At 38.6% G+C, this 22,973-nt stretch overlaps 1 protein-coding gene across 4 annotated transcripts in view; it reads right to left on the reverse strand.

The window, feature by feature from the left end:
- Positions 1-98: 98 nt before the first annotated feature.
- Positions 99-22,973, reverse strand: part of AP1S2 (adaptor related protein complex 1 subunit sigma 2) — a 37,044-nt gene continuing 14,169 nt past the window's right edge. For 2 of the 4 annotated variants that reach the window (XM_048861632.2, XM_075131493.1), the window contains exon 5: positions 99-3,351. In XM_048861632.2, coding sequence (XP_048717589.1) covers positions 3,304-3,351 — 48 coding nt within the window. In that variant the 3' untranslated portion in view covers positions 99-3,303. Of the gene's footprint in view, positions 3,352-7,750; positions 8,640-16,895; positions 16,988-22,973 lie in introns of those variants that run through there. The other 2 variants (XM_075131497.1, XM_048861658.2) reach the window with 2 other exon arrangements.

Raw genomic sequence — 22,973 nt, forward strand, 5'->3', positions numbered from 1 at the left:
AAGTTTAATTGTGCATTTTTACCTATCAAAGATTTACCCATCCTCTTCTTCCCCTTGCAAAAATATTAAACCTTTGATTATATATAAGCACACAGCTATGGTGTAAAAGTGAACATTTATTAGAATCACATTAATTGTAAGACAGTGGTTACAGGTTTTGATACAATCACAACAAAGCTTAATCCAGCCTAGCACATACAAGTGACAGCGTAAACCTTAGAAATAGGTTTGTTTAAACACATAAAACTGCTTTCAGATTGACATTTTAAATGAAGGAAATTCAATCACTTCAACAGCACAAACAGCAGGCCATCCCATACCAGTTGTATCTCTTTTTTTTTTTTACATATTCGACAAGTGAAATGCAGAACAGGGGTCTTGTGTACCTTTTCAAACATGATATTCTAGTGATTTGAGAGGCTTGTGTTCTGTACATGAGATGAGTGGAAATGAATACTGTAAATGTGGTGTACTGCTTACGTCAAGTGAGCAAACTGAAATGTTATGGAGCCTATGGTCAGTTCCAATAGAACAAGCTTAGAAAAACACTCACCTTGTCATCACTGCAGATACACACAGTAGAACTTTGCTACTCCACATATAATTTGCAGAAAAAAAATGGCACTGACTTCTTAGCAACAGAACAGAGTTCTGTACAGAGATCTCATAAGACTAAATACTTAAAGTGTAGACTATATTGCAAAACACCTATAACTGTCAAAGTAAATGAACAAAAGTATATTTTGTGGTGTATTACCCTTGATTATTTGTTCATTTACACGCTGAAACTCACCAATTTTCAATAGGACCTCAGTGTTAATTAGTTTGGTGGTACCGTATATAAACACTTGTTTGCTTAAGCTTAGTAATTTCACAATGAATGTCACCTGCATGTATGGTGACAGGACATTAATATATAGCAATGAAGCAGGTTAATAAAACAGATTTTTAAAACCAGTGCTTATGCCCCCATTGAGCATACCATAATATACTAATAAATGCAAAGCCATTAGTCTTGTTTCTAGGGTTCAAACTAAACTTCTAAATTAGTTATATGCAGTGGTGTAGCCATGTCTGTCACAGAATATTAAACACACAAGGTGGATGAGATGATATGTTTTATTGGACGAACTCTGTTGGTGAGAGAGAAGCTTTTGATCTTCCATGGAGCTCTTCTTCAGGTCTGAGAAATGTACTTAGTCACAGCTAAACACAATGTGGAACAGATAGCGTAACAGATAACACATATTTCAATGGATCATTCAAGGTCAAGTGGCCTGTTAGCACCCCTCCAGTTCTAGGGGCGGAAGAAATATGGGGGAAGGCAGCTTGGGTAGGGGGGTTGTTAGTGGATACAAGATTGTTGTTATAAGCCGTACATTCAGTGTCTCTGTTCAGTCCATGATTTTTAGTGTCTAGCAAAGTTATGAATTTAATCTCAGAGGCTCACCTTTTGAAAGTGTTGTGCAGGTTTCCTTTGAGGATGAGGACTGATACGTCAGATATAGAGTGATCACTTTGAGAAAAATTTTCATCCACAGGTGATGTGGTGTTTTTGTCTTATAATTTTCACTGGATTTATGGTTTATCACAACAATCTATACCCCACTGACATCAGCACTGGAAAGGGGGCTATGCCCCTCCCACTTTTTGAAAGCGGATGGGCCTGGCCTGTCCACTTTTCACCACAGGCCCTGCCCCCGACTTTTGCCCGAGGCCCACCCCGCCAGGCCAGCAACTGGAGCCCGGCTGGGGAGCCTCGGCAGCAGGCGGCACTGTGCCGCTGACTCAACACTTCCACCTGCTCAGGGTGGGGGGCCAAAGAGAAGTCCCTGGCCCATGTCCCTGCCCCTGGGCTCCCCATCCAGGGCAGGTGAAAGGTCCATGCCTCCTCACAGCTGACTGGCTGTGTGGCTCTTACTACAGCCGGGCTGCAGCTCCAAGGCCCTATCCCCCGGCTGGAGCTGGGTTGGGGACACAGACCATGGGCTGCTCTAGGGACCCCCGCAAACGCTAGGCAGGTGGAGAGTCCTCGGCTCCCAACCTGCTCCAGCTTCCGGCTTGGCAGGAACTCGGGCAGAGCCACAGAAGGGGCAGGAGCCCTGGTCCCCCCCCATTTTTGGGAAGGCTGCACCAGGGCTGACTAACAACCCTCCCCCAGCTGCCTTCTCCCCCTTTCCATTTCCCCCTATGACTGGAGGAGTGTTAGTGGGGCACTTCACCTTGAATGGTCCCTTGAAATGTGTGTTAACTACTTATGCTAAGCAATCTGTTCCACCTGGTATTTAGCTGTGACTCTCAGAGTACATTTCTCAGACCTGAAGTGTAGTAAGCTCAAAAACTCTCTCACCAACAGAAGTTGATCCAATAAAAGATATTATCTTACTCACCTGCTCTCTCTAACTTTTAAATTGCACATTTTTAACTTTCCCTTTAGATTATTCCCTTCTCTCCATGAGGTCAAGTGCTACCCCAGTGTATTTTACATTATCTATCTACTCATCTGAATAGTCAGAACGGCAAAGTACATAATCTAGGTACAAGTCTACAGTGATTAAGCAATAATATTGATGTTAAAACAGGATGGTTCCAATAAACAATTACTTCTTACAACCTGCATTTCCTTTATAATACATTAACTCTCATGTACTTGTGTGAAAAATCTTTGTATTGTATACTTCCATTTCTATCAAATGGTCTGGTTGCAGCCCTGTTCCTAAAAAATGAAGCCACCTTAACAGCTCATACCAGTTTGATATACAGATCATAATAGGGTTCTTTGGTATAATGAAAAAAATTCCATAGTAAACAGTTAATTCCCAATCTTTCTGTATTAACTGAAAAAAGCAGATTTTTCACAAATGTTGACATAAAATGTAGATGAACAAATAAGTCTTTGGTTGCATAAAACCAAGTTCCATATTGTTACGTTTCACATTTAAAGTTGTCACATGTACTTTCCTTTCTGTTAAACATGACAATGTATTGAAGCTGATTCATTTGTTTCCTTAAGTCACTGGTACTTATAAAACAGTATAATTACTGAAGTCGTCACCTATGATGCTCTCAAATGCAGAGAGAGGTCTTGAATTGAAATCCCTTTCTTTTATCCTTTTTTGGAGGTTTTAAATTTTTGTTCCCTTTTTTAAAACTTTAAATGGGATATTTTCTTGTAGGCCTGAATGAAGCAACTTAGCAAAACAGTAATACTGACAAACAGCATCTTACACCATTAGCTAAACATTAAAATGATGGCAGTGAACATTTACAGTATGTGAAACACCAGGAGACTTCAGAGGAGATTTATGTGAGTCCAATTTCTTCAAGTACACTACGTGGGGTCTCTGCTTCCTGTGGAGGGAAAATTTGAGACAGTGGTAAACAGATCCTGTGCTCCTACTAAACAAGCTTATATGTGGAAAGTGCTTAATTAAAAAAACTCATAAGAAAAGTGTGAGTTTATATGTATGACATCAGATGCATTTCTAAAAGGATTAAGAAGTTTGTCATGGTTTACAGGGATGGCTTGTAAGCTTTATGACCACTTAACTCTAAAAAGAAAATAAATCAACAGACCTTCCATCATGGAACAAGTCACAACTTAGTAAAACAGACATGAATTTTTAAAAATCATGTAATGGATTAACTTTATTTCATTTTGTGATATTTTATGGAGATCCCAAAATCCCTCAAGTAAAAATGAAATGGCTGACGTACTGTACAGCTACAATATCCTTTAAACCTAAGTTTTGGAAGCAACAGGTCCTAGTCAGACAGAAACAACAGTATTAATTCTCAAAATAGCCCTCCCAGCTAGAGACACTATTGTATACTGGATAAAAACTATTTGAGAAGGATGAAATGGCCAATCTTGAAGTGAAGGGAAGCCCAAGATTTTGTGCTCTAGTATTCTAGACCAGGTATAAACTTCTGGAACCAGTTCTTTCCTAAAGGTACTGCACTAAATTTTCAATGAAGACCTTTGGCCAAATAAAACAAATAAGTGTTTAATATATTTATATATACTAAAGCCTGTATCCGACTTTCATTTTGGGAATTTGAAGAAGTATTTTTAAGCAACTGGAAGAAGATCTAGCCAATTAGAAAAACTGGGCTGTCCATTTCCACAATTACTAGCATCATCATCATAGTCAATGAAAAGCGATACTGTGTCTTTATGAAACCAAAACCAAAGTAATTTTAAAGCACCCAGAGAATGAAAAAAAAAACAAACTTACTTTAGCATCCTAAGACAAGGCATGTCATGAAGCAAGAAAAAGAAAGATTACAATTTAGCAGCAAATCCTCAGAAAGCTTAGTTTTACAGACTATTTATATGCATTTTAAAAGTGTCAGTTTACTAGTCTTGTATCTATTTGACTCAAGTGGTTTAGTATTGTAACACTAGCACTTCAGAATGAGTCATTTAACCTCTATACGTGTAATACATAGAATGATCAAGTTTTTAATCTTAGATTAACCCATGTGTATACACTGATTTACTATTAAAGGCATAAAGTTAAGTATTAAGACAGTTCCACTTCACTTGAAACAGGTGTATTTTTGTACTTTGAAAGGACACTGTTGAGCAGCTTACGCCCAACATTTGACCCAAGAGGTCCATTCTACCCTCAATGTATATAAAACTCCATCAATAATCCTGGAAATTAAGTAGGAAAAGGAGACTAAAATCACTCAATGTTATTACAATCTGATTAAGAAAATCCTGTGGATTTTTTCAGTCCACCCACTTTTTAATAAAATTAAAAATTTCCCCTTTCTAATAAAGCCAAGGACATAAAAATCTCACTTCCAACCATGTAACACCCACAGATATGTTTTCCCACTGAAGAAATATTTAAATATTCTCAGACCTGTACTGACATGGAAGCTGGTGTGAAAGAGCCTTGGCATACTATCAATTACAAAAATGTTAAAAATACTTTTGCAAATTTCTACTCCATAATAATAATAAAAAAAAGATTCTAAAATGGGGTGGGCAAACTACGGCTCGTGACCCGAATCTGGCCCCTCAGGGCTTTGGATCTGGCTCACGGGATTGCCCCCCATGGTGCTGCAGGCCCCGCGCTGCTCTCAGAAGCGGCCGGCACCACGTCCCTGGGCCCCCCGGGGGAGTGGAGAGAAGAGGGCTCCGTGTGTTGCCCTTGCCTCCAGGCACTGCCCCCCACAGCTCCCATTTGCCAGGAACGGGGAACCGCGGCCAATGGGAGCTTCGGGGGAGGTACCTGGAGATGTGGCAAGGGCAGCACGCGGAGCCCTGTGCCCCCCCCGGCTCCCTCAGGGGCCACGCTGGGTTGTGGTGCTGGCTGCTTCCCGGAGTGGCGTGGTGTGGGGCCAGGGCAGGCATGCAGGGAGCCTGCCCTGGCCCCGGTGTGCGCCGCTGCCACCCCGGAACCACTTTAGGTAAGTGGCGCCGGGCCGGAGCCCAAACCCCTCCTGCACCCTGTGCCCCCCCAACTCCCTAGCCTAAGCTCCCTGCCTGCACCTTGCACCCCTCCTGCACCCCAAGTCCCTGCCCTGAGCCCCCTACTGCACCCTGTACCCAAGTCCCTGCCGAGCCCCGTCGCACCCTGCACACCTCCTGAACCCCTGTCCTGAGCCCCCTCCTGCACTCCAACCCCCTTCCCTGAGCCCCCTCCTGCACACCACACCCCAACCCCCTGCCCCGGCCCTGCATACAATTTCCCCACCCAGATGTGGCCCTCAGTCCAAAACATTTGTCCATCCCTGTTCTAAAATGAAGTATCAAAACTGGTGAGAAAAGAAACAGCATTTTCATGCTTTGAGAATATTACAGAACAAAAAAAAATTGAAAAGTATATTAAAACAGGTTTCAGAGTAGCAGCTGTGTTAGTCTGTATTCGCAAAAAGAACAGGAGGACTGGTGGCACCTTAGAGACTAACCAATTTATTTGAGCATAAGCTTTCGTGAGCTACAGCTCACTTCATCGGATGCATATGCGTATGCATCCGATGAAGTGAGCTGTAGCTCACGAAAGCTCGGAATGCATATGCATCCGATGAAGTGAGCTGTAGCTCACGAAAGCTTATGCTCAAATAAATTGGTTAGTCTCTAAGGTGCCACAAGTACTCCTGTTCTTTTTATATTAAAACAATGAGTTGACAGTGTCTTTTTAAGTATTTGTTTCCCTGTGCACTAATTTTAAGCATTTATTATAATAAATGAGGGTTGAACTTTATTCCGATGGTTGAATTAAGAGAAATAGAACTGCTAAATTCTCATGCAAGCTGCTGGAAGCTTGATGTCCACATTTATCCTGTTTATTTTAATGCAATTTTTCAACATTTGTCAGGGATAGTCTAGGTTTACTTGGTCCTGCCTCAGGGCAGGGTGCTTGATTTGATGACTGCTAGGTCCCCTGCAGCCCTACATTTCTGTGATTCTAACTTTTAATTATAATGGATTTGAAAACCTAAAACTACAGAGGTGAAATTGATTATTTCCTAAATGACCAAAAATACTTTTCACAATAAACTACATGATAACTATAGATTAATATTGTCACTTCAATTTTTGTACACTAAGGAACTTTTCTGCCACAGTATATTCAAATTCCAGATAATCTTTAATTGTAAAAGTATTTACTGTACTCAAAATAAAGTTTCTTCCAGCTAACTGATCCTGTGTAGTTAAGTGCATTGCTTCACTCATGACTCAAATAAAATTCAATGGGATTTGACTGTGTTATTAAAAATCTAGAGCTAGACCTCACGAGTAAATCATGATGTATGCTTATTGTACAATAGCGATAAGCAATAGTCTTGACAGACACATTTTATCGTGAATTCTTACCGACTGCCTTCATCATTCCAATTTAGGATGCCTTGATATTTTTAAACATTTTGTTACGAACTATAGGAATCATTTTAAGACTTAAAAAAACATGGACAAGATCTATGCTATATTTAGTTCTATTTGTGTTTTTTTAGATTTAGAAAACATTAGCATACATTTTTATCTAGCTGTTATGGAATGCTTTTTACAACATTTTATATGGCACCTGCAATACAGAATTTAACAGAGGTAACAAATACACATTTGAAATACCAGAACCAAGAGTTGAAAAAAAAGTCATTCACATGAGACAGAAGTGCATGCAATACTTTATTTCAGACATGCCAGGAAAGCTAATTCATTATCTAGTCATTTAAAAGCAAGCAGCTGTATACAGATAACAAGAGAAACAGCATCTTGTTACAGCTCAATGTGTAGCATTTTAAGCCAACAGGCACGAGAGAATGCAGATTAAAGTAGCACATGTTCACACAAACTGTTAATGTCTTACAAAGAAGAGTAACAAACTTGGAAATGGAAAACCACCCCATGATCTAATTTTCTATAACATATTCCAAAATGCTGCAAAATCAAATCCAAAAATTCCCCTTTCATGTCCCCCAATTTTTTTAAAGTCAGATAGACATTTAAAATGTAGTGCATTACCATATATGAAATACTTTTGAAATTTTAAACTGTTTGTGGTCAATTTATTTAACCAGTTCCTTTCTATTTAAATGTATGTAATCTTTGCCTTAAAGATAAACCAGCTCTGTATAATGTAACAACATTCACTTTTAATGGGCAATATAGGGTGAAGTATATGTCTTCATCCTGGCTCTGCATCCTCGCAGGATAGTTATTTTAATAGACATCTTTAAAGCAGTCTTCCTTTTGCGATTAAATACATTTCAAACTACAAATACTGATTAATGAACATTAAGATTTTAATATGCTAGTAATGACTGAATAGTAAAAGCAAAAAGTTACAACTCTGAAGTATTAGGTTGCAAAGGAATGTACTTCGGTAACAATTTTAACCATTACTACTATAAAAGGAGGACAAGTGCTCAAGTGTACTCAACCTTTGAACACAAATCAGAGTGTTAGAACTCTGAGATTTTGTGACATTACAAAAACATTATCTATCTTAAGTGCCAATGATTGGGCATAATTTCTCCCCGCTACCTCTATACAAAACAAACAGTAAAACACCACTGCCCCCAACAAATACTTTCAAAATAAATTAAAAGTAAAGATAGAGGAAAATGCATTTTACTTTTGCAGTTTTCATTAAAGATGTATACAGTTTTACAACTAAACAAAGCTTATACATATGTATGTATATATTCTATACACACTTTAAAAAGATAAGGCTTACACTATTTCATGGGATCACTAGTTTCTCTATAAACTTCTGATGTATACTACAATTTTATATGTATATTAAAGTAACACCACAGCTGAAATATTTAAAAGATCAAGTAATGTTACAATATGCACTTACTCAAGCTGAATGACTTCCACACAAATGTTAAACAAAAGACTTGAAACTTTTCACACCGTAAGAGATCATATGCTGACAAGAACAAGTTATATCAAGATGAGACATGAGAATACACAAACAGAAGGGGAGAAGAAAAGTACAACAGCAAAGATAATGGTTGTGGTTTAGTCTAGTGTGTTCAAGATGATTGATTTCACCAAGCTGAGGATAAAGTTCTGCCATGAATAAGTCAGGTCTATCTCCTCTCTGAAATTCTGCATGCATGATGAATGAAGTCATTTAGTAAACTGGGACATTAAAGTATTCATGACGTGGCTACAAAAAGAAATGTATACATTCTTACACACAGTACACAGGTGGACAGATATACAATAAATATTTTTGCCAAAAGGTTCTTACAATACTATCTCTAATATAGAACTACACACTAGCCTTGTCTCCACTAGCCCTTCGGGGGAAATATTTTACCATTGTACTACCATTAATGCTCCTCCACTGGTGATATAATGCAGGGAGCACTAAGACAGGGCACAGGCATTTTTACCACTATATCATCTAGATCTAATATAAGTGGATCCAGAAGACCTGGGTTACAACATGTTGGAGATCCAGCTGCGTAAGCTCTTTCACCACTGCTACCAGTAGTAGCACTGCCCCAGTGAGATTTCCAAGAAAGCTTCATGTAGACACAGCACCATCATTATTCCAAGTAGGGTTATTGTTTGTTTGTTTGTTTTTTTGGGAAAAGATGTCCCTTTTTTCTTTCCTTTATATAAACACCACAAATTTCATTCATAGATTGAAGATTGCCTTTCATACTGTTAGGACAGCTCCTTTAGAAGTGGTGAATACAACATCCATGTAACAATATGCTGCTAAAATGTTTGTGTTTGGATACTGAGAGCTTTATAAACTTATCTAATCTTCTACTGTGCATTACATGTGGAAAGGACCCATATCAACTACCTTAAACCAGATTATGGCTGGTGCTACCAACACTTTATCTGCACCAGTTCCAGCCAACAAAGACTTGCCCACACTAGGGCTCCGCATACTAATACCAATGCATTTGAAACGATGATAGTGCAGATCAGAATTTTCTGATAAAATTCTGTAGTGTGAGTCCTGCCTCTGAAGGTACAAATATTTTAATCATCAGATATTCAGAAAGGAACTGTATTTCAACTAAATTTACCAAAATGATGGGTTGGTATGTTTTTTCCTTACAGTTATCATCTACAGCATAGTACAAATTGTTAAAGGAAGTTAAAGGAATATTCTACAAAAATTAGAATTCCATTTGTACTTCCAAGAGGTTCAGCTGCAACAATTCATTTTTCTGTGGTTTTAAAATGTGTATGTCTCATGAAGAGGGGCCAGATACTATCAAGATTCCCTCCTCTCAAAAAAGCACTTTTGTTTAATGACTGCAAGACTTCCCTAACTCAGGGTCCTGATCAAAAACTTTTCACAGATTAATCTTACTATTTCACTGAAAAGACTCTTGATTATTAAAATAACAGTTTGCTCTTGGACTGCATTATGAATATGCACATTAGAAAAACCACTTCAGTTGCAGTATATTGTTAAAACCCACACAGCATTCACAACACATGTTCACTTTATGCAATGCATTATGATGTCTTGAGGACATTTGGGTCAGAATTTCAAAAGCGCTCAAGGGATTTAGGAGCAGAAGCCACACTGAAAGTTGACTGGGGACATTTACTTTTCAGTCTGTCAGGCATTTTTTGAAAATCTCCCTGTCAGTTACTAACCTTTACTGTATGCCAATTAAAGACATTGTCTCACTTTCCATTCCAGGAGTCAACAAGAAATCTCAATACAAACAAAATTCTTAAAAAGGGATGGAAATACTTACAAGAAAAACTTCCGCACTTGCTAATCTTATCCGTAACACCCCCCATATAGCTGGTCTTTAAATATCTCCAATTCAGTTTCACGTCAAATGTTTTTAACAAATCACAAAGAATAAAAATGTATAATTCCCAATTTCCATGGAAACCATTCTTGAGGAAGTAACGTTACTCCGCAATGTTTGCGACCCAAACATTGCAGCCCCCCAGTTGTTTAAAAATTGACTATAAACAAGTGAATTTGACTAATTCAGCACTTCTAAAACTATGTTACATATACCATTGGTAGGAGAGCAACAATCAAGTGGCATATGGGTTGGTTTAAACTTATAATGGATTCTTATTCAGATATGAACTGCTCTGATTAAACTAGTAAAAATGCTATGGCATGATAGGTCTTGAAGTTTGAAAACTTTCTCATTGCCCAACCCAAAACAGATGTAAACTAACAAATAGTGAAGAGAAAGTTTCAGTCCTGGTCTACACTAGAAAAATCAGGCTGGTTTACCTGTGTCAGTCAGGCATGCAAAAAATCCACACCCTTAAGTGTTGTTAAACATCTCTAAGTCCTTGCCTAGACAGTGCTAGGGAGACAGAAGAATTATTCTGTTGACCTAGCTACCGCCTCTCGAGGACGTGGATTATCTATGCTGACGGGAGGGGTTCTCTCATTGGCATACATACTGTCTACACTGAAGTGCTACAATGATGTAGCTGAGTTCTTGAGGCATATTTTCAAGGAGGAGGCATCTTCTAGTGCTGGGCCCTGGTGCTGTGGCCTTTGGGAAAGGAGGCGTAGGCGCTAGCTCTATACCTACTGAGATCTCCCCCACGCAAGAGGTATTCCCTACAGGGTACTTGTGGGAAATTTCAGCTTCCCTTGTGCTGATTGAGTGGTGCAAGTTAGTGGACTAGGGGAAGCACTGCAAGATAGTAGACTGCCTATTTGAATATTTTGTTAACGAGTCTAAAGAAATTGCTCTTTAACAATGGTATATGAATTTTAACTTTACTGTGTCTCTTAGTAAGTACATTTAAACTATCTGCCCCCAATTTAGATTTGGGAAAGGTATGTGAAATAGCCTTGAATGTGTATCATTTTCTCCTCCTGGAAGGGGTCTTGGGCTCCCCTCCCCTAGTCCAGCACCTGCCACTATTCCATCTGGCTGGGCTATCCCTCATCTCACAGGTACTTGAAAGCACTTTCTGGTCAGGGAGAAGGAAGATTTACTGAACTCAACAAAAAGAACTCACCAGTTAATTTAAGATCTTCCCAGCACAGTGCCAATTTCTCTCCAGCACAGGGGGTTGCCTCTGAATAATTCAATTTCTTGCAGGATTGGTACATGACAAATAAGAATGCCCTAATCCTTCATTTGATGGTTTATCCAGTTGCTACCTTGCTGTTTTTTGTACTTTCCAAATTAGATTTATTTTTATTCTTGCCTCAGTGCCAATACGGAATAAGCCTTAACTTTTGTTTCCTCTATGCTAACCTAAGGGCTTCCTGATGCTGTAATTCCAGCTGAACAATAAAAACCCTACTCTGTTTTGAAAAGCAAATATTTGCTGAAATGCACTGGTCTTTGAAGGGAGTAAAAGTCTCTGAACAGGAATCTACTTCACTGGGACTTGCGGCACATAGCTCACAGTGAGAGAAACAGGAATGCTGGAGCCCAGAAGCACAGTTTTGGAGCCACTGAGGCTATGTAGCCTACCCTTGTGGCAGAGTGGGACCCTTTGGGGGTCTAGCACACTGAACATATCCTCCCCAGGGACTGTCTAAAGGTTAGGAAATGACACAGATCCTGTAAATCCATGACATATGGAACAATGAATTTTCTACACCTGGTTACTAGCATGGCTGATGAATCTGCAGCTTCTCAGCTTGGCCACATGGCAAAAGAAAAAACATTTAAAGAGCCATTTAAAAAGGGGTGCTGCTCTGAAGCAGGGGGCTTGACCATCACCACATGTAAGCCAGATGTGCAGGAAACAGAAGGGGCAGAAAGGACTCTGTTCAGCTTGAACACGGATAAGTTTCAGACTCTCAGAAGGAACTAGATCAGGCCCGGGAGGGATGTGTCTCAGGCCTGTTCTCAAAGACCTGTAACTTTCAAATACTTCACGAGTAGAGTAACTGTGGTTAAGAAATTCCTTTGCTAAGCTGATGTTCCTTGCTTCCATGCCACATTTTCCCTGAAGGTGTTAAACCAGAAGCTTGAGTTCCACTGCCTAGACGGAACTCTAGAGAGCGTGTCTAAGCAACTGGGGGCTCAGAAAAATCAGACATTGGTTTCAGGGCCTAGGCAGCTGCACTGTGGAGTTCCATGTCCCAAGGAAGGACACAAGGTCTGAGCCTGGGAGTGCAACCTAGAGACCCAGGACTACAAACAATTAGTAGATTCTACCCAGACCCCGTGGGCTTAGAAGCACTTGGAACGCAGCAGTTAGGTCTACTCACAATAGACTTGTATTCGTACAGTTGCAGCACAACTGTCCACGTTGTGACATCAACCACCCACTTCTGAAAGGTTTCAGAGGAACAGCCGTGTTAGTCTGTATTCGCAAAAAGAAAAGGAGTACTTGTGGCACCTTAGAGACTAACCAATTTATTTGAGCATGAGCTTTCGTGAGCCACAGCTCACTTCATCAGATGTGTACCGTGGAAACTGCAGCAGACTTTATATACACACAGAGAATATGAAAGAGAATATGGGAGGAGGTATTGTTTCATATTCTCTGTGTGTATATAAAGTCTGCTGCAGTTTCCACGGTACACATCTGATGAAGTGAGCTGTGGCTCACGAAAGCTCATGCTCAAATAAATTGGTTAGTCTCTAAGGTGCCACAAGTACTCCTTTTCTTTCCACTTCTGAAAATCACTAGTCATTTTTGAAAATTTAAACTCCAACACTTCGCCTGACATCATGAGCTTGGTTTCAGATTTCTCTTTCTCAAATACTTATTTGGAAATTAATGCATCATGAGTACTACTTCAGATGACAGTCTTTCTTAAGGGAAGGATGTTCAAAGGAACCAAAGCAAGTAAGGCTCCTCTGAAAATCCCAGCCTGTCACCAAGGATTTGTATACATTAGGAAAGTGGTTCAGATGAGATTCATGTTAGCTAAAATATCTAGCTAACCCCAATGTAACCTTAATCCTTTCCCAAGCATAAACATACAGGTTAACAACTTTCGCCTCAATTTAGCTGATTGATGTCCGTAATAGTTAACTGAGGCAATATTGTGTCTAGATCAGGGAAAAGTTGATATTAGCTCTCTAAGTACATATGCATTAAATGATGATGCATACACCATCACTGTAGTATCTGAACACCTTCTACATAAAATCAATAGCAATAGTGAAATCCCTAGTGGACTTCATAGAGTCTCTTACTGCTCCATTTTTGGGATCAATATTCTGCGTAGCGTAGAGGATGATTTTTAAGGTTGGTTTTGTTTTTCTGGTAGGGGTTTAGAGGTAGGAGAGAGAAATGCATTAAACTGTGAGTGGAAACGTCTTGGTTAACCTCAGGCCAACCTTGATCACTTTTCCTAGTCTAAACAAATACAAAACTGGAGCAACAAATCAGTAGTCAGTATAGAATTGGTAATAACTGTAGTCCATTTTTCAGTAGTGTTTTTGGTCAAAGAAGCAAACTATCTTTGGGGGAACAGTGAGAAGTCTTGATTAAGATTGAAATCTTCATTAACAACTATCAATTGGAAGAGATTTCAAGGAAAAATGCACTTGAAGATAAGATTGCAAAATGAATGATTTCCCCCCCCCCCCCCACACACACAATTTGTTTAGGAAATATTAACAGGTTTACAGATCCTAGCCATGTAAATATAAGAAACAAAACAATAATTACAACAGTAAGATTTTGTTTAAAGAGACATTATACAGGAATCCATCAGATCTTAGATCAGTTTAGCAAATAGAGGTTGAGTCACCAGGAAATATTTCATAAGAGACTTCTCTGTACAAAGCTGCAACTGTTCACTTTCTCTGCAGTTCCATCGTTAGGCAATTCAAGCATTATTTTGCAAGGATATAAAAATTTTACACAGGCACACAGTGAAGTAAAACTGTCATTTCCCTAGTCTTCACTTCACCAGCCAAGGAAAGGGTGAGACACACAACAGTAGTGACCCCTCTCCTCCTCTGCTCTCTACTGGGGAAACAGAAGTACCAGCTGAACCTTCATTCAGTGTAATCAGTCTTCAGTGGGTGTCTTTTTCCCCCCCCTCAACCTCTCCCACTTCTTCCCTGATCTGGTTGGAACAAAGGTGCTAATCCCTTTAGAATGCAACACTTCACACCTGCCAGTTAATTGATAAATGGTGTATTCCAAAGGTCAGTAATACTCAGCATCTGCCATACTGTAGCCCCAAACTACCTCTAGGAATTCTCATCCATGCCAGGTACCCTGTATCTAGCCAAGACCCATTTCCTATTTGGCAATGTAACATGGGAAAGGCAGGATGACAGCACAACCCCTAATTCGAGTACCCATGTCCTAATGAATGTCCTTCAAATATAAATTTAGTATGTATCTTCTATATCATTATAAATAACTACCCTCCTATGGCGTGTAGGACTATATAAAGGCCACACTGGAGGTTGTTTTAATAAGATACAGTAAGTGCCAATAATTCTAATGAAGGCTCCATCCTATAGGACAATTAACTGCATGAAAAAAGTGCTGTAAGGCTTTCACATGGAGCTCCACCCAACTAAGTTTCAAAAATATTCCAAACAAACAAATGCATTGTTATGAATGTTTATTCTCTATTTCCCTTAAACCAGCCTATTAATTTTATTGAATTAATCCAAGTTTTTGTTCTTGTGCCCTAAATCTTCATCCTACACAATTTATCAAGTCCCCTCCCCTCTTCCCACATGCTTTACAACGCTGAACTCCCTCACTTTCCAAAAAAGTAAAAAGACTCCCTTCCTCCAAATCAATTCCAGAGTGAAAGTCATTAATAATGTTAAATCTAGATAAGTAATAACTGAATCTATGAGGGCCACAAGATTTTTACTGTTTAAACACAGATGCCAACAATGGTATTAACGAACATGATTTTGAATGCAATTTCGTGGTCACTGTAGACCAGAACAAACTAAAAGCATTGTAGTCAGCTGACATGAACCTGATTTTTTTCTTCTTGTTTACCCTATTAAAATGCATGCAGCATCATGTAAATCATAATTGCTGGCAATCACGTTCATGTAGGATAAAACAGTGTAGTGCAATCCAGCCCCTTTGAAGTCAAAACTTTATCCGCACTCTTGGATGCCATCACAGGAGTCACCAAATGAACAGCAAGCAAAATTTTATTTAAAAGGCAAAAAAAGACTCAGATTCATAGACTTTAAGGTCAGAAGGGACCATTATGATCGTCTAGTCTGATCTCCTGCACACGCAGGCCACAGAATCTCACCCACCCCCTCCTATAATAAACCTCTAAGCTATGTCTCAGCTTACTGAAGTCCTCAAATCATGGTTTAAAGACTTCGAGGTGCAGAAAATCCTCCAGCAAGTGACCCGTGCCCCACGCTACAGAGGAAGGCGAAAAACCCCCAGGACCTCTGGCAATCTGCCCCGGAGGAAAATTCCTTCCCAACCCCAACTATAACACATCAGCTAAATCCTGAGCATGTGGGCAAGACTCACCAGCCAGACACCCAGGAAAGAATTCTCTGTAGTGACTCATATCCCACCCAATCTAACATCCCATCACAGGCCATTGGGCATATTTAAGAAAATTTAACCATTAAAATAATTATGTATCACATACATAAACCAAAATTATGACTCTAATCATAAAAGGCAAACTGAGCATCTGAACTCATTCTTTGCAAAATGTATTTTCTTAAAGATGAAATTTCCTTTCATTACTTGCAAAATTTGTGTACATTTACATTCAACTGGTCTTATGAATTAAGTCAATCTTTATATATCTGAAACTACACTTGAAATAAAACATTCCTGGTTGCATCTGTACACAATAAAAGTTGATACATTACATAAAGGTAGTTAAATATAACTGACCTTGACTAATAGGCTTTCAAAGTGACTCATTTTTCAGGTGTATACTTTCTGAAGACAGTCTTACCTTTTCTTTGTAACACTGCCACAATGTATTCCTCTCTTAGGGGCCTGCACAAAAATATGTTGCAATGCACTATATATGCAAATAAGTTTGTTCTCTCATGCAGCATCACCCAGTATTAGATATACAGTCAATTGAAGCAGCACCCATTCTACACAGGGGCCCATGTCATTTGCCTACCAGAGGTAACAGTGCAATTTCCAGTAAACATATGTTTAAGTGGGTTGCTTACAAGTAAACAAAGCCAAACATCTGTTTAGTAATTCATTTTGGTATACTACTTCTCTAAACTCCATTAACCCACTTAATTACCAACACCAAAACAAAACTCATAAAAAAAAAATCACATTTCAAACTGATGCTGTTAGTATAAAAATGAAAATAAAACAGAACACCCAAAGCACTCTCCAAATACCATCATGCAAATGTTGCAGAAGATTAAGCCCATCACCCATAATTTCTATGTATATCCTTTACTCATCAGGCAAGGAATTCATTACACGTGCAACAGTCTCTGCATAGCACCCATTTAATCCATGCCACCAAAATGGTAAATCTGGTAGTTACCAATTTAGAGGGGGGTCAAAAGGGCTAAGGCCTTAGACTGCTCTTAATCATAAGATATCCTCAGACAAACCTCCCCAGTCTTCATTCTGGCTCTACAAACACAAAATCAAGCAGCAGTGAAAATTTCATAGTTACTACTTTAACAAATTATTTGTAGGTGGCTTTGTCTAGATACACTAAAAAAATATTCTGAACTTCATACAAAAAATAAAATCAGTTACTTATAGCACTAGTATACTTCAGCTGCTATTGATTTTCAAGAAAACAAATAATTTCATTAGATTAACTAAAGTCCACTACTAGGAAAAATGCAACTAGCAAAGATGAAGAACATCTGTTTGAGGATCCCAATAAGTTGCATTGTAAGAAAAAGCTCACTATGGTTTGATTTTGATAATTTTTTAAACAGAAGCATAAAGTTTAAGGATAGAGGAGTTTTAAACCTTAAAAAAAAGAAGTTTACTGAAAGTTGTTTAGAAACCCACATTAAAAATTAACCCCCACCCAGGAACCAACTGAGCATTTTCTTACAAGAAATAACTGTAATATCAATTGTTCACTACTTATAACCGTAAGATTTATAAAGTATCAGCAGGAAGCTACAACAATATTTTGTATATATTTAATCCCTGTGGTTGTATTTCACACAGAAAACTGATTTTTTAAACCATTAATACTGCTCTGTAATTACAGCAAAATTGGTTTTATGCCTGTATAAGGCAAAAGTTACATCATAGGTTCACTTATTAGCTACCATACTCCTCTCTGTTGCAGTTTAGAGCAAGTATTTTAACACAAAATTTACTCAACCCCATTTTTACATCACTTCTCCTCTGGTTACCATTATCAACAACTAAGTTCCGTATGTTAATAATTCATAGCAATTATTTTCAGGTAGCATTACTATATACAAAATGCTAAAAACAGTAGAAGAATTAAGTACAAATGTCAATGGATTATCAAATTTATTTAGATTACTGATTGTAAAAAAAATTTTCTTTCTACATTCAATCATATAGATTCTCTGGCTTAACATCTAAAAACACTCTGCAATTATTTGTTACGGACCTTAAAGTAAAGCACTAGAATTTATATCATCTTGGTCAAAATTTCTTCTTTTGCGTAGAGATAGACATAACAGAAGCTACTGCTAAAAAGGCACCAACAATGTGCTTGGTACTATACAAGACAGAGAAAGACAGTCCCAACACAAGGAACTTACAGTATAAGACACAGAACAGGACACAATGGGAGGACAGATGCAGTGTTAACTTACTATTTTTTTCCTATTGTTTTGAAGCCTCATGAAACACATCTTTAGCAATAACGTGAACAAAGAGAGGGTGAGAACACTACATGGCAAGCTATTCCATGCAACTGGAAAGCCTCTGTACATATGAAACATTATATATTACTCTCTTCAGCATTGTGTTGATTCAAGGAAAGTATGAAATATACTGAAATGTAGATTATAAAAAAGTCACTAAACAGGAAACACAGGATTTGAGAGACAAGATGTAGTAGCAGCTTTATTGTAAAGCAGGATGTTCTCTATTTGTTCAGAGAACTTATTGTGCACATTGACGGATAACTCCAGTAGGTAAAATCCTCAAAGTAAGTATGATACATCCAATGGCAATGCAAGATTCTTCACATTGCCTTGTCACAGCATGCCTCAAGCCTGTTCTGGAATAGAGCATCTCTAGGGATGAAATGGTAGTTTAGATTGCAGATATACTGATTCCTTGGCATGTCTACAGAGATTGTTGATAATTTCATGATAATAGTTTTGGAACGTGGACGCTCTTCACTAGACCTTGCACCACAGAGGCTACTGAACAGCTATCAGATGGTAAGGACTTCCAATTAGTACTAATGAGTCTGAGAGCCTCTAAATAGGAAGTATTATCACTGGGATTTCTTGTAGTACTTTGAACACAGCTAGCTGTTCTAGAAAACTAAATCTAGCACTAGAGAGGAAGACATTTTCCAGATGGCATATGTGACATTAAGAATTTATTTTCTATTTTTATTTTTAAATATATGAAGCTTTTGAGGACACAGCTCCTTTTTATAACGTCCTTCATAAAAAGACATGTAAATTTTGAAGTCCCCTATCCAATTCCATGTGAACAAAATTGAAGGGGGGGGGAGAGGGGAAGGGGTATTGTTACACAGCTGAACAAATTTTTTGGGAGGCAGAATTGGTGAAATGAGGAGATTTTAAGGTTCTAGGAAACTGCTTGAAAACCTGCAGCAGCACACATTAAGTGAAAATTCTCCACAATCATGTTTCCTAACTAAAAAACTTATTTTCTATTTAGAGAAATTCGCATAGCAGCTTTTCATCTATCTTGGCTCCTATTCCTCCAAAAACAAGAGAAAGTTTGTTGGTTGTTCATAAAAGAAAGCATGGTTAGTGGCATTAAAAGGCTGATAACTTTTATAATATAGAAAATATAAAAATTATAACTTTTATAATATAGATTCCACACTAAACTAGCAACACCAGCTTAGCCTACCACTATTTTAACAAATTGAGAACTTGATCTCTATTCGCAAAAAGAAAAGGAGTACACTTCATCGGATGCTGTAGCTCACGAAAGCTTATGCTCAAATAAATTGGTTAGTCTCCAAGGTGCCACAAGTACTCCTTTTCTTTTTGCGAATACAGACTAACATGGCTGTTACTCTGAAACTTGATCTCTATTGTTCTAAGTAATACTAACCAACAGGGTGATGTTCCAATATTCCTGCAGTTTGCAAATATGCACACTTTTGTAATTTATCTATCACAAATCCAGCTCTACTTCTATGATATGTTTAGGACATTTTAACAGTAGCCTCAAAAACAGTTAATGGAAAGTATATTAGTGAATTTATATACTTTTTTAAAAACGTTTTACACAAATCCAACTACAAGCAGAGTAGTCAAACATCTAGCCAACCATAAAACAAACAACATAAAAACAGGATCTAAAGATTATAAATCACATTTTATGCTCAGATATAATGCTATGAATTATAATAAGTAATTATAAAACAGACACATACAAAGAATACATGATAATGTGGCACGGTTTAGAAGTTTTATTAGCATGACTTTGGGATGACCATATTTCTGCAAGTCATTGCAAACAAGTGCTGATCAAACCTCGATACCACACTACCATGTACCCCATATATGTCATGTTACCAAAGAAATTATCTTAGAACTGTTTTATTTATAAATTGCTGTACAACCCAATGACAGCACACAGTATAACTGAATGACAACTAGTTCAACCTACATTACATAAAATTTGACTAAATATGAATTTTTCATAAAAGTTATATCCATTGTTTTAGCAATCTCTTCTTGGCCCATGGGGGACAGAGACTTTAAAATATAAACATTTACTTCCATCATTCCATCAAAAGTAACTAACTGGGCAGGAAAGAATATAATAATTTATATCTATTCAAGTTAGAAGCTTGAAAACAAACATTTAAATAATTGACTTGATTTGGGTTAAGCTGTTGCAGTTTGCTTTGGAATTCAATATTTTGTAACAAGTTACCCAAATCTCAAGAAACAAGCTGTGCAAACGCTATTTTATTTCACAGTTAGAGCCTACAGAGCCTTCTATCCCAGAGGATTCCAAAGTGGCTCACAGAAAGTAATACACTTCTCCCCCAACCCTAGCACAGAGATACAGCCACATCTTGCACTAAAAGATACAAGAAAGCAAGTGAGACTTCAGGGGAAAGTTAAGTAGGATGAATGTAGCTTCCCAAACTGTGCTTAAGTATTTTATTTACATATAGGCTTTTCTACAACATTTATCACCACAGTATTCGAGCTCCTCACAAACATCAATATATCTTCACAAAAATGTATAATCAGATAGGCACAAAGATTAAACGTCTTGCTCAAGATCACAGGAAATCTATGGCACAGCCACAACAGAACCCAAATCTCATGACCCCAACATGTCACAAAACAGTTCCATAGGTATGAGATAGTCTTTCCTGTATCTGGCCAGGACACTAGGGCTAACATCTCTTTGTTTGTTGGCTATCCCTCAATACTAGGATGATGTCTGCCATGGGGATAAGTCATTGATGAAACTTAAGATGGCTGAGGAGTCCAATTCGTGCTTTACAGGTTTTTCTCACGTATGTGACAGGTGGTTGCTTGGAAAGAGTACAACTGCTGGCCTGGATGCTGTACCCTTTCCTTCCTCCTCTGCTGTTCTCAGTCTCTTGAGCAAGGTGATTCTCTTCAAAACGGGATGAGGCTTGACATATGATATGCCATCACTACAGCTCTTCCTAATTCATGGGATCAATGCCTCCCTTCTTAAGATATACTTTCAGGATGTCTTTGCAGCATTTCTTCTGTCCTCCACGGGTCCTCTTACCATGACTAAGTGAGAAAAGAGGAACTGCTATGGAAGATGAGCATCAGCCATCCATACACAATGACAAGCCCGGTGAAGTTGATGTTTCATAATCTTTGCCTCAACACTGGTGATGTTAGCTGCAGAGAGAATGTTGGCATTGGTGCAATGGTCTTCCTATCCGATACAGAGAATCTACCTAAAGCAGCACTGTTGGTACCACTCCAGAAGCTTAATATGTCACCCATGTCTCACTCCCTGAAGAAGAGTGGGGATTACTACTGCATTGTAGACTGGGATCTTAGTTTCCAATAAAGATACAACGGAGCAACTTTCCAAAAGATACGCTGGCGCAACGGATCCCATGTTCAATCTCCACATCAAGACTGGCTGTCTAGGTGAGGTGGCTACCAACATAAGGGAAATGCTCAACATTTTCCAGGAGTTCACCACCAATGACAATTTGTGGGAGAACAGGAGCAGCTTGTTCTGCGGCAGGATGGAGGAGCACCTTAGTCTTCCTAATGTTGAGAGAAAGTCCCAAGCTATGATAAGCATGTGAGAAGAGATCTAGGGCAGATTGCAAGCCAATGTGCGTGAGGATAGCACAGTCATCAGCATACTGAAGGTCAGTAATAACAGTCCTGGTGACTTTAGTTTTAGAATGAAGACGTCACAGATTGAAGAGCTGGCCATCCATGTGATATTCAATCCCAATTCCAGAAGAAATGCAGTCACAAAGAAGAATCAAGATTATGGCAAGAAAGATGGAAAAAAGGGTTGGGGCAATAACACAGCCCTGCTGTGGCTGGCTGGCACCTCTACTGTTGCTTAATATGCCTTAGCATCTCCTACAAGTACGGCTGATCGGAATGAGATGTGAAATAATTCCTGAAGACTACACCTCCAAAATGCAGAGCTTCACTCCCCTTCACCCTCCTGACATGTTGGGACACTGGTTCAGTATTACATTTAGGGGAAGACTGCTGTCCACTTAAATCAACACCACCACTTCCTACATCTCCCTGGGAGTTTAATGTCTCCCAATCAATATATAGGTTTCCATTGTTGCCCTATCTTCGGACACTTCATTAACTGAATGCCTCCCACTGACACACACAGTATTGCTTTCCCACCAGGGTTCCTACAATATAGCTTAATTTATAAAATACAAATAAAATGTTCAGTGTAAAAAAATCCTTGCATGAAATAAAGCATATGTATAAGTTTCTAAAGGATTGAGGTCTAAAGGTATGATGGTGAGATGTGTCCCATATACAACTCCCACTGATGTCAGTGGGAGTTATGTATGAAGAACACATTTCCCAATAATACTGTCATGATATGCAAGCTTGCATTAATTAGTCAAGACTCTGCTATTCTCATTAATTCTTTTGCTTTTGTGGAATATGGGCAATAGCAGAAGCACCAAATCTGACAACAGTCAAGACAACAGTATTTTATTGCTTTATACTTTAAGATTATATTCATAACTATAAGGGCTAGAAACATTTTTAAATGAAAGATCAGATTCTGCAGAAACTGAATGTGAAATCACCACATTCACACAGAAAGTGCTCCACTCACCAGTGGCTGAGTTTTTCAGCCTCTGTTTACTTGAATACAGTAAAACTATCTTAAGCAATCACTCAAGGGGGACAAACAAAAGCAGCTACTTACAGAGGTGATCTTCTAA

This window comes from Caretta caretta, chromosome 1 (genome assembly GCF_965140235.1).
Source record: "Caretta caretta isolate rCarCar2 chromosome 1, rCarCar1.hap1, whole genome shotgun sequence".
In the NCBI taxonomy this organism is placed as follows: Eukaryota; Metazoa; Chordata; order Testudines; family Cheloniidae; genus Caretta; species Caretta caretta.